The sequence below is a fragment of the Palaemon carinicauda genome, chromosome 8 (assembly GCF_036898095.1).
Source record: "Palaemon carinicauda isolate YSFRI2023 chromosome 8, ASM3689809v2, whole genome shotgun sequence".
Classification (NCBI taxonomy): Eukaryota; Metazoa; Arthropoda; class Malacostraca; order Decapoda; family Palaemonidae; genus Palaemon; species Palaemon carinicauda.
In genome coordinates this window covers 161,472,045-161,489,544 of record NC_090732.1, presented here as the reverse complement: position 1 = coordinate 161,489,544, position 17,500 = coordinate 161,472,045, and the positions used below count along the sequence as shown (strand labels likewise).

Below are 17,500 nucleotides of genomic sequence, written 5' to 3'. Positions count from 1 at the left end.
AAAAAAAAATTACCTCAGAATCACAGCTGACCTGTCCACATTGACACAAACTGGCACAACGAGTTCACGACGAGTTCGCGCATAGTTTGCGCACTTCCCACATCGTCCCGACGAGTTCAGGAACAGTTCGCGCCAGTTCACGACGAGTTCGCGCTAGTTCACGACTTGAGTCATGACAATGCGTGCCACAAATTCGTGCAAGTGTCCGCCTGGCTTTAGAAATCATAGGTTACTGACAAACATTCGTATCAGTGCATTGTTATATATGTGATTTAAATATTTCATCTTGACGTTCATTAAGATATCTACTCCAAAGTAAAAGAAATAAGGAAGAATTCTCTTTAAACAGATAGAAAAATTTAAACGGAAATCAGTAGAATTCAAAAGTTCAAAGTTGCAGCAATTGTTTTTCTTTTGACAAGGCTGACATGAGTCTTTTTATAGTTTATATATGACATATCTGTTTTTGACGTTGTTAATAGTTTATATAAGACATCTGTTTTGACGTTGTTACTGTTTTAGAATGATTTATTGTTAACTTTTTCTCATCGTTTATTTATTTCCTTATTTCCTTTCCTCAGTGGGCTATTTTTCCCTATTGGAGCCCTTGGGCTTATATCATCTTGCTTTTCCAACTGGGGTTGTAGCTTGGCTAGTAATAATAATAATAATAATAATAATAATAATAATAATAATAATAATAATAATAACCAAAAAAGATAAATCCTCTACATTTTTATAACAAGAAACCTGGTCACTCCCCCACTTCTTAAGAAGTCAACCTTCCACTGTCGTGGAACACCCAACTAATAATCAAGTCACATTAATTAATGATAATTACTTGTCTGGCGTTCACACAGTGTATTGGCAATGCCGGTCATTAAAACCAGGATCAACTCCTGATTATAACTCTGTTAGCCGTTTTCCGCATTTCTTTCGAACTCTGTTTAACCGTTTTCTTTGGAGGAGGACGACGGAAGGAAAACTTTTTCTCAGTCCGTCACACATATTTTTTACGTTGATATAATTTCAATTTTCTCTTTCCTTGGACCTTTTTCCCCTGTAACGGGAAGTTCTGCTGTTATCTTACTTCCCTTGAAATCATGTTGCATCTCCATATTACTAAGACATATTTTTCTACTCTCGTTTATTCCACACGAACTGAGCAACCGGAACTATGCAATATGTGTGTGGTTAAAGTCTTGTGTTCTCGCGTGTTGCATCTTCTTCTTCTTCTTCTTCTTCTTCTTCTTCTTCTTCTTCTTCTTCTTCCTCTTCTTCTTCTTCTTGATTTACGATTAGTTTCCTGCAAAGTGTCTCACGGTCGAAGCTCATCTGTCTAATTTTGTGTAGTTCTGTTAATCAATATGGCTCGGAGTTATCCAAGCAATAATCACAATTATGTATCCTGCGTGTAGTTTTATGTAGTTCTATGTAAAATACAGTGAAACATTCTTTTTACACGTCCCAGCTTGTGAATTACTTTATCATCAGCCGATGCTAGTCCACTGCAGTACAAAGGCCTCAGACATGTCCTTTCACTCCCGTCTGTTTATAGCCTTTGTATGCTAGTCTATAGGCCTACTCGCATATGTTTTTAGCTCGTGAATCCTTCGTCTTCTTTTCTATCCCCTGCATCTTTTGCAATCTCTGGGATCCATTCTGTTATTCTATTTGTTAATCTATCATCTGTCATCCTCATTATATGTCCTGCCCACGTCCATTTCTTTTTCCTACATAGAATTTCCTCTACTTTAATTTGCTCTCGTATCCATGATGCTATTTTTCTATCTTTTAGTGTCAATCCCACCATTATTCTCTCCATAGCTCATTAAGTTGTAATTAGTTTATATTCTATGGTTTTAGTAAGGCTCCAAGTTTCTGACGCATAAGTTAATACTGGTAGGACCATTTGATAAAATGATTTTCTTTTAAACTGGAACAAATGTTACCCCACACCTGGGTTCTCATACACCTCTAGCCAAGCGTAGGAATCCATCATTTGCAAGGTCACGTCTTGGATCCTTGAGGTGGCAATTAACAGGAAGAGACCGACATGATTAAGAAAGGAGTTTTATGATCCAAAAACAAACTTTCACTGCAGCAATTATCATATTTGGTGTCAACTGACATATTACTTTGTCTTTATTCTTATAGTAGGATATTATTCATATACAGAGAGAGAGAGAGAGAGAGAGAGAGAGAGAGAGAGAGAGAGAGATTTAGGGAAGTATCCAATTTCCCCACCTCTCTCTCTCTCTCTCTCTCTCTCTCTCTCTCTCTCTCTCTCTCTCTCTCTCTCTCTCTCTCTCTCTCTCTCTCTATATATATATATATATATATACACACACACACACACACACACATATATATATATATATGCTTGTATATATAGAAAATAGATAAACCAATGAAAACTCGATCTTTACGAGTAATCGTCTATAACGGAAGTCCAGTAGACAAATCCTTACCCATCATTACACTGTGGGAACTTGAGGTTTTCTTATAACTTATAAGACACAAGAAAGGAAAAAAAATAGAATGGGAAGGAAAAGAGAGGAAGTGTTTACTTTTCACTGGGAAAAGCACCTTGACGTTGCTAAAACTAGGACTAGGAATAGCACTAGCACTAGCACTAGGATTAACACTAGGACTAGCACTAGGACTAGGACTAGGACTAGGATTAACACTAGGACTAACTCTAAGACTAGCACTAGGATTAACACTAGGACTAGCACTAGGACAAGGACCAGGATTAACACTAGCACTAGGACTAGCTCTAGGATTAACACTAGGACTAGCACTAAGACTAGCACTAGGATTAACACTAGGACAAGGACTAGGATTAACACTAGCACTAGGATTAACACTAGGACTAGCTCTAGGACAAGGACTAGGATTAACACTAGGACTAGCACTAAGACAAGGACTAGGATTAGCACTAGCACTAGTACTAGGACTAGGACTAGTGTAGGGTGTCCAGCTCAGGTCTCTCTGACACCTGCTACAGGTTCTTCGCTGAATTAAACATCGTTTGTGGTTTGGGAGACACTCAGTTTGCTTTGGTGGATGAGAATCGACTTTCGAGTGTTGATAAGTCATCATGTCGAAATCAATTAAGTTGGGCGTGTCTTCTGTGTGACTGATGTTGAATTATTTTTAAATCTTTATCTTTAAGTTAAATATATATTGTATTTATTTAATTAAATATATAATGTATATATATATATATATATATATATATATATATATATATATATATATATATATATATATATATATATCTCACGCCTTCCTAAGGGCGTGATGCCATTAAAAGCCATTGTTCTGGTTCTTCATTAGTGATAGGTTAATTTTAAAAGGGAAACTTAGATTACCTTAAACTCTGCATTTATCACATCACTCTGAGCTTATATTGAAATATTTTCTATAAGACTCCAGGGTTCTCTTGACCAAGGTCTAAGATTCCAGGGTTCTCTTGACCAAGGTCTAAGATTCCAGGGTTCTCTTTACCAGGGTCTAAAGACTCCAGGGTTCTCTTGACCAAGGTCTAAGACTCCAGGGTTCTCTTTGCCAAGGTCTAAAGACTCCAGGGTTCTCTTGACCAAGGTCTAAGACTCCAGGGTTCTCTTTGCCAAGGTCTAAAGACTCCAGGGTTCTCTTGACCAAGGTCTAAGACTCCAGGGTTCTCTTTGCCAAGGTCTAAAGACTCCAGGGTTCTCTTGACCAAGGTCTAAGACTCCAGGGTTCTCTTTGCCAAGGTCTAAAGACTCCAGGGTTCTCTTGACCAAGGTCTAAGACTCCAGGGTTCTCTTTACCAAGGTCTAAAGACTCCAGGGTTCTCTTGGCCAAGGTCTAAAGACTCCAGGGTTCTCTTGACCAAGGTCTAAGACTCCAGGGTTCTCTTTACCAAGGTCTAAAGACTCCAGGGTTCTCTTGACCAAGGTCTACCTTGCTCTTGACTGTATGTTATAATCTACATTTTCTAACCCTTATCGTACAGCTGGCTTCATTAATTCCGGTACACTTAGGGTTGTGGTGAAAAATTGGAAACGTCCCTGCCTGGTGATCTGACAGACTGGGGTTCAATTCCAGCTCTAGATCGATAGTTTCTTGTGGTGTCTGCAACCTCACCATCCTTGTGAGATAAAGATGGCGGGTTTTGAGGGAGCCTATAGGTCTACGTGCTGAGTCATCAGCAGCCGTTGCCTGGCCTTCCCTGGTCCTAGTTTGGGTGGCGAGGTGGCCTGGGCGCTGATCATATGTATATATAATTAGTCTCTAGATCACTGTCCTGCTAGCTAGGGCATTATTACTGTCCCTTGCCTCTGTCATTCACGAACGGCCTTTAAACCTTTCAACTTCACAGGAAGTCGAGATGTCTCTCAGCTGTACATTGTCGTAGGTAACGCTGTTTAGCAAAAGAGAAACAGTTGGCAACGCTGTGTTTAAAGCAAAAGTTGCTGGGTTTGTAAACACGTGATCTAAAAGATTTTAATAAATTTTACAGATAATCAAACATATTAATACACATGTTTAATTAATGTAAGCTAATACTCAGAAAAATGGCTTAAGTACAGAAATCGAATAAATAAAATAAACAAAGAAAGAAAAAAAAATATGGAAATGGGGAGTTACTAAATGACCTTTGACCTCATAAGTATGGCCAGAACTCTGACCATCCGGTATGTATGATGTCTCCATCTTCTGAAGTTTTAAAAGCTCTTACGTTTTAAACACTTGAATCATAACAATCAAAGATGCATAACTAAGTTAATTATTTAATAACCTGATCAAGTAACCAGAAGGCATTGCTTTTGAGAAATTATAAAGATTATTGATATTAAGTTCATTAGTATTATTAATGTTAAAGTAAAATATTTTATTTATTAAATAATTATTATTATCAAAATTTGGTTAAAGACAATACAGAGGGTCTACTACCTAAATCTATTATTATTATTATTATTATTATTATTATTATTATTACTTGCTAAGCTACAACCCTAGTTGGAAAAGAAGGATGTTATAAGTCAAAGTAGTCCAACAGGGAAAAATAGCCTAAATTATTATTATTATTATTATTATTATTATTATTATTATTATTTGCTAAGCTACAACCCTAGTTGGAAAAGCCGAATGCTATAAGCTCAAGGCTCCAGCAGGGGAAAATAGCCCAGTGAGGAAAGGAAATAAGGAAATAAATGGACATCATCATCATCATCATCATCGTCATCATATATTATTATTATTATTATTATTATTATTATTATTATTATTACTTGCTAAGCTACAGTCCTAGTTGGAAAAGCAGAATGTTATAAGCCTTGGGTTCCAACTGGGGAAAATAGCCCAGTGAGGAAAGGAAATAAATACATCATCATCATCATCATCATCATCATATTATTATTATTATTATCATTATCATCATCATCATCAAAAACCAAAACATCAAAACGCATATAGCTATAAGATCAGTAAACAACCGAAATAATCTGAGTCCCAGAAAGCACCACAAAATATTCAAGGAAAAGGACCATTATCCTTTTGTTTACTCTCCTTCTAATAGGATAATTGGACGAAAACAGCTGACCACTTTCGGAGTTTGGGACACAAGGGTCAACAAGGACTAGATCTCGGGTCGGATAAGGTTACAATCTGATTTCCCATCGGCAGTTTTCCAGAGCTATGGGCTATTTACTACTTAACTTTAGGGGAGGTATTCGACTGTACTGACTTGCTGATGGTTTCGGTGTTTTTAAGATATGTTTATGTATGTATGTATGTATGTATATATATATATATATATATATATATATATATATATATATATATATATATATATATATATATATATATATATATATATATATATATATATATATATATATATATATATATATATATATATATATATATATATATATATGTGTATATATATAGATATAGATATCTTTATATATAGATATACATACATATATATATATATATATATATATATATATATATATATATATATATATATATATATATATATATATATTTAGTTGTATATATACATTTATATATATAAATATTATATATATGTATATATATATATATATATATATATATATATAATATATATATATATATATATATATATATATATATATATATATATATATATATATATATATATATATATATATATATATATATATATTATTATTATTATTATTATTATTATTATTATTATTATTATTATTATTATTATTATTAGCCAAGCTACAATCCTAGTTGGAAAAGCAGGATGTTATGACCCCATGGGCTGAGGAAAGGTAATAAGGAAATAAATAAACTACAATAATTAAAAATGAATAATGGATAAAAAATAGAGATCGGTAACCACGTTAAATTAGGTGTCTCATATAAAAACTATGAAAAAGAGTCTTATGTCAGCCCGTTACCAGGCAAAGGTCAAAATAGAATTGCTGGAAAAGTGCTTTTACACTGGAAAGTTCCCATTTACTGTTTCATTAAAGTCACGTGAAAGGGGAAGCAGCAAATTGTATCTAGAGATTTATTAGCATTTCCTGACGTTTATGTCTGTAGGAGCTCTGTTTAATCTGGGTTATTATAAGAACTTCATACAAGGAACGGATAGGCCTAACGATGTGCAGTAGACTTTGATTCTGTTTACAAAGAAGTTACAGAGGACTTGGAAATACAGAATTCGGACTGATAACATATCTTGAAATATTTTAAGGATATATCAAAATAATTTATCAACGAGACCTGAGATGGCCTATTGACAACGTCCCTGCGTGGCATTCTGTTGGACAGGAGATAGAGTCCCTCGCAAACTCGGTATATATACAATAAATATAATTAGCATTCCCATAAGAAGCTGGATGCGGCAGAGATGAGAATGTTGAGATGGATGTGTGGGGTGACAAGAAGAGATAAGATACGGAATAAAGTAATTAGGGGTACCACAGGGGTTGGAGAACTATCAGATAAGATCCAAGAAAGTAGACTGAGGTGGTATGGTCATGTCATGAGAAGAGATGGACAGTATATTGGGAGGAGGGTGATGGAAATGGAGGTACAGGGAACGAGAAGGAGAGGGAGACCAAAGCGAAGGTGAATGGACTGTATCAAGGACAAAGGTAGATGGAGAATGCTGGCCAGAAACATCGACCCCACATAAAAGTGGAAAAGGATGCAGGCAAAGAAGAAGAATAATAATTAGCATTCTCACTAATATAACTGCTATGAAAATCACCAAATAATGGAGAGCATTTTTTTATGCAATATCAAACAAAGCATACATATTGCAACAGATAAAAGAATAGATATATCACACCTTATGGTTTTGAATGATTTGGTGTGGGGGAGTGTCTGTTTAGCTCATAGATTCTCTGACACAACAGAAGTTACTCCCTGTAACTCCTGTTGTGTCAGGAGGTCTGTTCGGACGAGTTGAATAAGTATATATCAATACAAAATAGACTAGTACTAGTACTATAGTCAAATTCTTTTTAGTGAGGCAGATTTGCACCGACTCGCAGAGGTGCCCTTTTAGCTCGGAAAAAGTTTCCTGATGCCTGATTGGTTTGACAAGATCATTCTAACCAATCAGAGAGGAGGGAATTTTTCCGAGCTAAAAGGGCACCGCTGCGAGTCAGTGCAAAGGCGCCTCATTAAAAAAAATCAGTATAGTACTAGTAATAGAGTAATAATAATATTGTACAAAATAACAAAAATAAAAGTAAGATCATAAACACTCACCATCTTCATAAGCAGGTAGAAGATACCGAACAAACGGAGACATTGCAGAGCCCCACTTTGGATATTGCAAGTTATTGCAAGTTCCATCAATAGAGCGATAGGGGTTGGTAGCTGAGCACTGAAGGATTTTCTCTGCCTTACATCCTTTGGGCATCAATTGTTTGCAGAGTTGATCGTTCACGAGCGAATTCAGTTTGGACAAAAGCCTGAATGAGTCTGATGTAGTTAAGTTGAACCTGTTGAGAGAGATTTCAAGATGTGTATTGAATAACAGATATGGGTGAAGATATGTTTAAGACATACCCCCTTTTAATTCTTAAATTCTTATAGAATATAACTTCAAAATGATTAATCATAATCTTTGTAGGACCGCATATATAAGAGGAATTGTAAACTTAGTTAACCAATAATTAATTGACGCCACTAAGGCAAAACAATCCCCATATATATATATATATATATATATATATATATATATATATATATATATATATATATATATATATATATATATATATATATACACACACATCTATATATATATACACACATCTATATATATGTATATATATGTATATATATATATATATGTATATATATGTATATATATATATATATATATATATATATATATATATATATATATATATATATATATATATATGTATGTATGTATTGATTGTAGAGGATCCAATTAAGTAATTGTAAGTAAACAGGTTCTCTCGTTTGTAAGTAGGAAGGTTTTCTTGTTTGTAGGTAGGAAGGTTCTCTCCTTTGTAAGTAGGAAGGTTCCCTGATTTATAAGTAAGAAGGTTCTCTTGTTTTCAAGTAGGAAAATTCCCTGTTTTGTAAGTAAAAAGGTGCCTTGTTTTGTAAATAGTAAGGTTCTCTCTATTATAAGTGGGAAGGTTCGCTGTTTGTAAGCAAGAAGGTTCCCTGTTTTTGTAAGTGGGAAGGCTCTCTCGTTTGCAAGTGAGAAGTTTCCTTGTTTGTAAGTACAAAGATTCCTTGTTTTATAAGTAGGAAGGTTCTCTTGTTTGTAAGAGGAAGGTTCCCTGATTTATATTATAAGTAAGAAGGTTCTCTTGTTTTTAAGTAGGAAAATTCCCTGTTTTGTAAGTAAAAAGTTTCCTTGTTTGTTAGTACAAAGCTTCCCTGTTTTGTAAGTAAGAAGGTTTCCTGTTTTTGCAAGTGGGAAGACTCTCTGTAAGTAGGAAGGTTCTCTCGTCCGTAAGTAGGAAGGTTCCCTGTTCTGGAGAATTAAGCAAACCATAACGCCGTAATTCCAATCGAACCCAGTACGGTAATTCTTTGTGTAACTTCTGCCTTCGACGATTATTGAAGTCGGTTCCACTAGCTTGGCTAATTTGCTTTCAGTTCCTTACCTCTGTCACAGTCAAGCAAATGCATGTGAGGAGAGAGAGAGAGAGAGAGAGAGAGAGAGAGAGAGAGAGAGAGAGAGAGAGAGAGAGATATGTGTTTACTTCTCTTTATTGTGGCCACATAACTGTACCTCCCAATTATACTTCAGCTCTCCTTAATTACTTTGTACTTGCTCGATACGCGAGCTCTGTTTAAATTTCCATTTGTTTAATGTCTTTTTTGTGTTTCTGGATATGTTTAGTATATTATAGTGAAAGAGTTTTTGCAAGATTATAGATAATTTTGATTATACATCCAGAATTGCCACAACTTTCCTCGTTTGGTTTTTCCTACCTGGGCCATTTTTTAAAATTTACTACAACTGTTTTTCTAGGCAGCACTATTTCTTATATATATATATATATATATATATATATGTATATATATATGCATATATATACATATATATATACATATATATATATACATATATATACATATATATACATATATATATATATATATATATATATATATATATATATATATATATATCTATATATATATATATATATATATATATATATATATATATATATATATATATATATATGTATATATATCATATATATATACATATATATATATATATATATATGTATATATGTATATATATGTATATTTACATACATATATATATATATATATATATATATATATATATATATATATATATATATATATATATATATATATATATATATACTTATTCTACTCGTGCGAACAGACCTCCTGACACAACAGGAGCTACAGGGAGTAACTTCTGTTGTGTCAGAGAATCTATGAGCTAAGACAGACGCCCAAAAGCGTCTGCGCTTTGGAATAATATCCAGATCTCTCTCCCCACGCCCAATCAATCAAAACCGTAAGGTGTGATACATTGCTTCTTTTATTCTTTTATCTGTTGCAATATTTATGCTTTGTTTGATATTGCATGAAACGTCCTCTCTGTTATTTGGTGATTTTCATAGCAGTTATATTGGTGGGGATGCTTGTTATATTTCTTGTATGTTTGTATGTATATATATATATATATATATATATATATATATATATATATATATATATATATATATATACTGTATGTATATGTATATATATGCATATATACACACACATACATATATATATATATATATATATATATATATATATATATATATATATATATATATATATATATATGTGTGTGTGTGTGTGTGTGTGTGTGTATGTATATGCATTTGTGTATATATACACACATATATATATGTATATATATATACATACATGTAATGCTGTATACATATGTATTTACATGTGATAATGTATATATATATATATATATATATATATATATATATATATATATATATATATATATATATATAATGTTTGTATCTTCAAACATCTTTCTACCAGATATGTAATACAAGTAGTAACCAACATTATTATTGTTATTATTATTACTAGCTAAGCTACAACCCTAGTTTTAAAAGCAAGATGCTATAAGCCCAGTGGTCCCAACAGGGAAAATAGCCCAGTGAGGAAAGGAAACAAGGAGAAATGAAATATTTTAAGAACAGTAACATTTAAATAAATACTTGCTGAGAATTTATACAATTTCTTATTGTATTAGCAACTAATTAAAGACGGAAGACACGATTTTAGACAGATAGGACTTACGTTTCAGTGATGTATTTCGTTGCCTCCAGCATCGACCGTCCCATACAGGACGAAGCTTTCTTGGCCTCTGGTTCAGCTCTCCTGAAAGAGAAGAGGAACTTGCTGCTTTGTTCCAGGTGGTCCATTCCAGTTCTGAATCGGGTCCCTTATAGAATGGAAATTCCAAAATTAAAAATAGGATGAAAGAGATTAAGCTAGTGAAGATTATTATACTAAAATGACTAAAGATTTACTAGTTTGGTATTTTATTGGTTGCTGAAATTAAATTTGACATTTTCAGTAATAATCAAAAACAGAAAAAAATAGATAAGTGGAAATTATTAGAAAATAGGAAGAAAGGGATTAAGCTAGTGAAGATTATTATGCTAAAGTGACTGAAGATTGAATAATTTAGCTTTTTGTGAGCCAGGGTTAAAACTGACATTTTCAGTAGCAAATAAAAAACAGAAAAAAATAGATAAGTGAAGATTATTATGCTAAAATGACTGAAGGTTGGCTAGTTTCGTTTTTTATTAGTTGCTGAAATTAAATTTGACATTTTCAGTAGCAAATCAAAAACAGGAAAAAATAAATAAGTGGAAATTACTAAATAATAGGAAGAAAGGGATTAAGATAGTGAAGATTATTATGCTAAAATTACTGAAGATTGAATAATTTAGCTTTTTTGTGAGCCAGGGTTAAAACTGACATTTTCAGTAGCAAATCAAAAACAGAAAAACAGAAATAAGTGGAGATTATTATGCTAAAATGACTGAAGGTTGGCTAGTTTCGTTTTTTATTAGTTGCTGAAATTAAATTTGACATTTTCAGTAGCAAATCAAAAACAGGAAAAAATAAATAAGTGGAAATTACTAAATAATAGGAAGAAAGGGATTAAGATAGTGAAGATTATTATGCTAAAATTACTGAAGATTGAATAATTTAGCTTTTTTGTGAGCCAGGGTTAAAACTGACATTTTCAGTAGCAAATCAAAAACAGAAAAACAGAAATAAGTGGAGATTATTATGCTAAAATGACTGAAGGTTGGCTAGTTTCGTTTTTTATTAGTTGCTGAAATTAAATTTGACATTTTCAGTAGCAAATCAAAAACAGGAAAAAATAAATAAGTGGAAATTACCAAATAATAGGAAGAAAGGGATTAAGATAGTGAAGATTATTATGCTAAAATTACTGAAGATTGAATAATTTAGCTTTTTTTGTGAGCCAGGGTTAAAACTGACATTTTCAGTAGCAAATCAAAAACAGAAAAAAAGAAATAAGTGGAGATTATTATGCTAAAATGACTGAAGGTTGGCTAGTTTCGTTTTTTATTAGTTGCTGAAATTAAATTTGACATTTTCAGTAGCAAATCAAAAACAGGAAAAAATAAATAAGTGGAAATTACTAAATAATAGGAAGAAAGGGATTAAGATAGTGAAGATTATTATGCTAAAATTACTGAAGATTGAATAATTTAGCTTTTTTGTGAGCCAGGGTTAAAACTGACATTTTCAGTAGCAAATCAAAAACAGAAAAAAAAGAAATAAGTGGAGATTATTATGCTAAAATGACTGAAGGTTGGCTAGTTTCGTATTTTATTAGTTGCTGAAATTAAATTTGACATTTTCAGTGGAAAATTAAAAACAGAAAGTGGATAAGCAAGTGACGATTATTATGCTAAAATGACTGAAGGTTGAATAATTTAGCGTTTTGTGAGCCAGGGTTAAAATTGTCCTTTTCAGTGGAAAATTAAAAACAGAACGGGATTAAGCAAGTGATGATTATCATGCAAAATTAAGTAATGTTGAATAATTTAGTTTTTTTTATTAGTTTGCTGAAATTAAAACTGACAATTTCAGCAGAAAATTAAAAACAGGAAGACAGTGATTAAGCAATTAAAGATTATTATGCTGAAGTGACTGAAGGTTGACTAGTTTAGTTTTTATTAGTTTATGAGATTAACATTGATATTTTCAGTAACAAATAAAAAAAAAATAAAAAAATAGAGATAAGGAAATGAATATTATTATGCTAAAATAATTGAAGGTTGAATAATTTCGGTTTTTATTAACTGGCGTTAAAATTGACATTTTCAGTAGAAAATTAAAAACAGAAAAAAATAAATAAGCAAGTGAAGATTATTATGCAAAAATAACTAAAGATTGAATAATTTAGTTTTTTTTTTTATCAGGAAGGAAGTGAATATGAAAGTGAAGCAAAAATAACTGAAGGTTGAATAATTTAGCTTTTTATGAATCGATGTTAAAATTTACCTTTTCTGTAGCAAGTTAATAAAAGAAAAAAATAGATAAACAACAGAAGATTATTACGCAAAAATAAGTAAAGCTTGAATATTTTTTTTTTTAAATTGACATTTACGGTAGCAAACGGGATGAAAAATTAATAATTTAGTAGTAAAACACTAAAATATGATGAAAACAAAAAAGTTAATATATTTGGAGTAAATTAGTTAAACATGCAGATAAGAACTATAGATAACGGAGTTAGAAATTTAGGAAAAACTATAAAAAAAGAAAAAAATTATAAACTGTAATTGACATTAGAATAAAAGAAATCAAATCGGAGAAATATAACCGTACGATTATTATTAAATATAAATTATACAACCTAAATACTGACGCTAAAACTGAAATAGCAGGAACTGTAATAATTTTTCAATATTCATATTTTTATCAGAAATAAAAGGAAGAAAATCGTATACGATCATTAATAACTAAATACTGACGCTAAAACTGAAATAGGAAGAAATTTAGTAATTGTTCAATATTTATATTTTTATCAGAAATAAAAGGAAGAAAATCTTATACGAACATTAATAACTAAATACTGACGCTAAAACTGAACAGGAGGAATTTTAATCATTGTTCAACGTTTAAATTTTTATCATAAAAATTAGTTACTTTTCGAATGATCGAAACAAATATATTTAAACAGTGCAAATGACATTAGATTAAAATTACTTAATTAGAAAAAAGAATATTGTACGATCAGTTCTAAATAATTAATGACTCTAAAACTGTAATAATTGTTCAATCTTTCAATTTTTATCAGAAAAAGCGAAGTTATTTCTCGAATGATTTGAAATATGTGTTTTTAATGTTGTTACTGTTTTCAAGATATTTTACTAATGCTTAATTATTTCTTATCGTTTATCTATTTCCTTTTTCCTTTCCTCACAGGGCTATTTTTCCTTATTGGAGCCTTTGGGCTTTTCCAACTAGGGTTTTAGCTTAGCTAATAATGATGATGATGATGATGATGATAATAATAATAATATAATAACGATAATGAAAATGATAATGAAAATAATAATAATAATGATAATGAAAATAATGATAATAATAATAATAATAATAATAATAATAATATCGTTGAAGCAAGTTGGTTTTACGCTTAAAGATTCAAAAAGATAATGCCGTTAAAACAACCACCGTGATTTCAGTATATTTAATGATAGAAATATTAAATGATCAGATTTCATGTTTCATAAACTCATATATTCTTTACAGGATACGCTTAATCAGTCATTGAAACTATAATAATAATAATAATAATTATTATTATTATTATTATTATTATTATTATTATTATTATTATTATTATTATTATTATTATTATCATTATTATTATTTATTTATGTATTTATTTATTTATTTATTTATTTACTTATTTGTTTATCATAATTATGATTATTATTATTATTATTATTATTATTATTATTATTATTATTATTATTATTATTATTATTATTACTTGCTAAGCTACAACCCTAGTTGTATAGGCAGGTTGCTACAAGCCCAGGGGCTACAACAGGGAAAATAGCCCAGTGAGAAAAAGGAAACAAGGAAAAATAACATATTCTAAGAACAGTAACATTAAAAGAAATAATTTCCCATATAAACTACAAAAATTGTAACAAAACAAGAGGAAGAGAAATAAGATATAAAAGTTTTAAAATGTTTCCCTGAACTACTTCCTAACGGTTAGTTATCAACATTTTACAGCATTAAATTATTTTATAGATTTCAACCGATCTCATTATCAAATAATTCGTGTTGAAGGTTATACAATTTCCGCTTCCTTATGATTAGTTATTAACTAATGATTAGTTATTAACTAATGATTAGTTATTAATTAATGATTAGTTATTAACTAATGGTTAGTTATTAACTAATGATTAGTTATTAACTAAGGATTAGTTGTTAACTAATGATTAGTTATTAACCAATGATTAGTTATTAACCAATGATTAGTTATTAACTAATGATTAGTTATTAACTAATGATTAGTTATTGTAGTTATTAACAAATGATTAGTTATTAACTAATGATTATCTATTAATTACTATATTCTAGATTTTAACCCGATTTCATTATTGAATAGTTCGTGTTGAAGATTATAAAATTTCGAGATAGAATCAGTTCATAATTTTTTTTTTTCCCCGAGAATTAGGATGACCTAGACCTTTACCCTCGTGTTGATGGTTATAAAATTCCCAATTAAAATCACTTAATATTTCTAAGTGATTTCCAAAAACTTGAAGGACCTATAGTCCATTTCTTTTAGCGATGCATATTTGCACCGACTCGTGGCGGTGCCCTTTTAGCTCTAAAAAGTTTCCAGATCGCTGATTGGTTAGAATTATCTTGTCCAACCAATCAGCGATCCGGAAACTTTTCCGAGCTAAAAGGGCACCCTTGCGAGTCTGTGCAAATATGCATCGCTAAAAGAAATGGACTATAGACACTTACTTTCTTGTTGAAGGTTATAAAATTCCCAATTAAAACCACTTAATATTTCTAAGTGATTGCCAAAAACTTGAAGGACATAAACACTTACCTTCTTGTTGAAGGTTATAAAATTCCCAATTAAAATCACTTAATATTTCTAAGTGATTTCCAAAAACTTGAAAGACCTACACACCCTCTTATTGAAGGCTATAAAATTCCCAATTAAAACCACTTAATATTTCTGATTGCTAAAAAACTTATAGGACCTAGACACTTACCCTCCAAACTCTCCTGCAGCAGGAGCTCTTCGGTCCTACGGTACCCTTCCCGCAATGCCTTCAGAACGTCCGCTTCCGTTGCCAGAGATCCACCGACGCCGCCCGTTTCCGCCCCCAGGAGATCGCCATCGGAAAATCTCCCGGAACCGGTCACTTCGTGCAAAATGCCTTGGAGGGGCCGTAGGTTCCCCAGTTGGCCATTGCATAGCACACTGTCATCCAGGACCACTGTCATCCACCTAGTATTAGGGGAATACTGTATTATATAGCAAAGCGTGCATTATTATTATTATTATTATTATTATTATTATTATTATTATTATTATTATTATTATTATTATTGTTATTATTATTATTATTATTATTTCTATTTTTATTATTATTATTATTATTATTATTATTTCTATTGTTATTGTTATTTTTATCATTATCTTTATTATTATTATTATTATTATTATTATTATTATTATCATTATTATTATTACTACTTGCTAAGCTACAACCCTAGTTGGAAAAGCAGGATATGCTATAAGCAGAGTGCTCCAACAGGGAAGATAGCCCAGCGAGGAAAGGAAACAAGGAAAAAATAGAATATTTTAAGAACAGTAACAACATTAAAATTAATATTTCCTATATAAACTATAAAAATTCAAACAAAACAAGATATGTTCCGTTACTTAGAAGGAGCTAAAACAGCGGATTTCTTACGGGCCCTCCTCTTTGAAACTCGGTTAACTACGTAAAATAACTACTGTATGTATTCGTTTATAATTCTAATGGCAATTCATTACCTATAAACTCCATTAGCGTATAAGAGTTTCCTACCTTTAGTGTTTTATGTCATATGTTTTGTCATTAAGATGTATAAAAAAAAGGCATTTATTACTTAAATTATAGTCCATTTCTTTTAGCGAGTCATATTTGTACCGACTCGCAACGGTGCCCTTTTAGCTCGGAAAAGTTTCCTGGTCGCTGATTGGTTAGAATTATCTTGTCCAACCAATCAGCGATCAGGAAACTTTTCCGAGCTAAAAGGGCACCGCTGCGAGTCCGTGCAAATATGACTCGCTAAAAAAATTGGACTATAGTGTAGAGTACATAGGCCACCATCAAATATGACTCTAAATATTTAGATAGATATGAACACGCACACGCAGACACACACACTGATTCAACCCTTCCCAGCTCATCCCCCTTTCTTAACTACATATCCCGCTGGTTTGGCAATTAGTGGGAGAGTGTGGTTTCCGAGTGAACCTCTGGGGTAACCCCTCTAACAAGGGTATGACTACTTCCTTTGCCCCCTGGGAGTGATAGGAAAAACATATATTGTACAGTGTATATATGTATATATATATATATATATATATATATATATATATATATATATATATATATATATATATATATATATATATATATATATATATATATATATATATATATATATATATATATATATATATATATATATATATATATTACAATATACACAATATATATATATATATATATATATATATATATATATATATATATATATATATATATATATATATATATATATATATGCACACTCTTTCTATTTATTACGTAGGAGAACTGTTTTATTATTGAAACCTAGTAAAAAA

General features: G+C 31.0%; 1 protein-coding gene across 1 annotated transcript in view; it reads right to left on the bottom strand.

Moving 5' to 3' along the window:
• Positions 1 to 17,500, bottom strand: part of LOC137645531 (myeloperoxidase-like) — a 137,419-nt gene that overhangs the window by 39,918 nt on the left and 80,001 nt on the right. The window contains exons 2-4 of the mRNA XM_068378335.1: positions 15,870 to 16,108; positions 10,861 to 11,005; positions 7,774 to 8,009 (exon numbers count right to left, since the gene is read on the bottom strand). Of these exons, the coding sequence (XP_068234436.1) occupies positions 7,774 to 8,009; positions 10,861 to 11,005; positions 15,870 to 16,108 (620 nt within the window). The remainder of the gene's footprint in view (positions 1 to 7,773; positions 8,010 to 10,860; positions 11,006 to 15,869; positions 16,109 to 17,500) is intronic.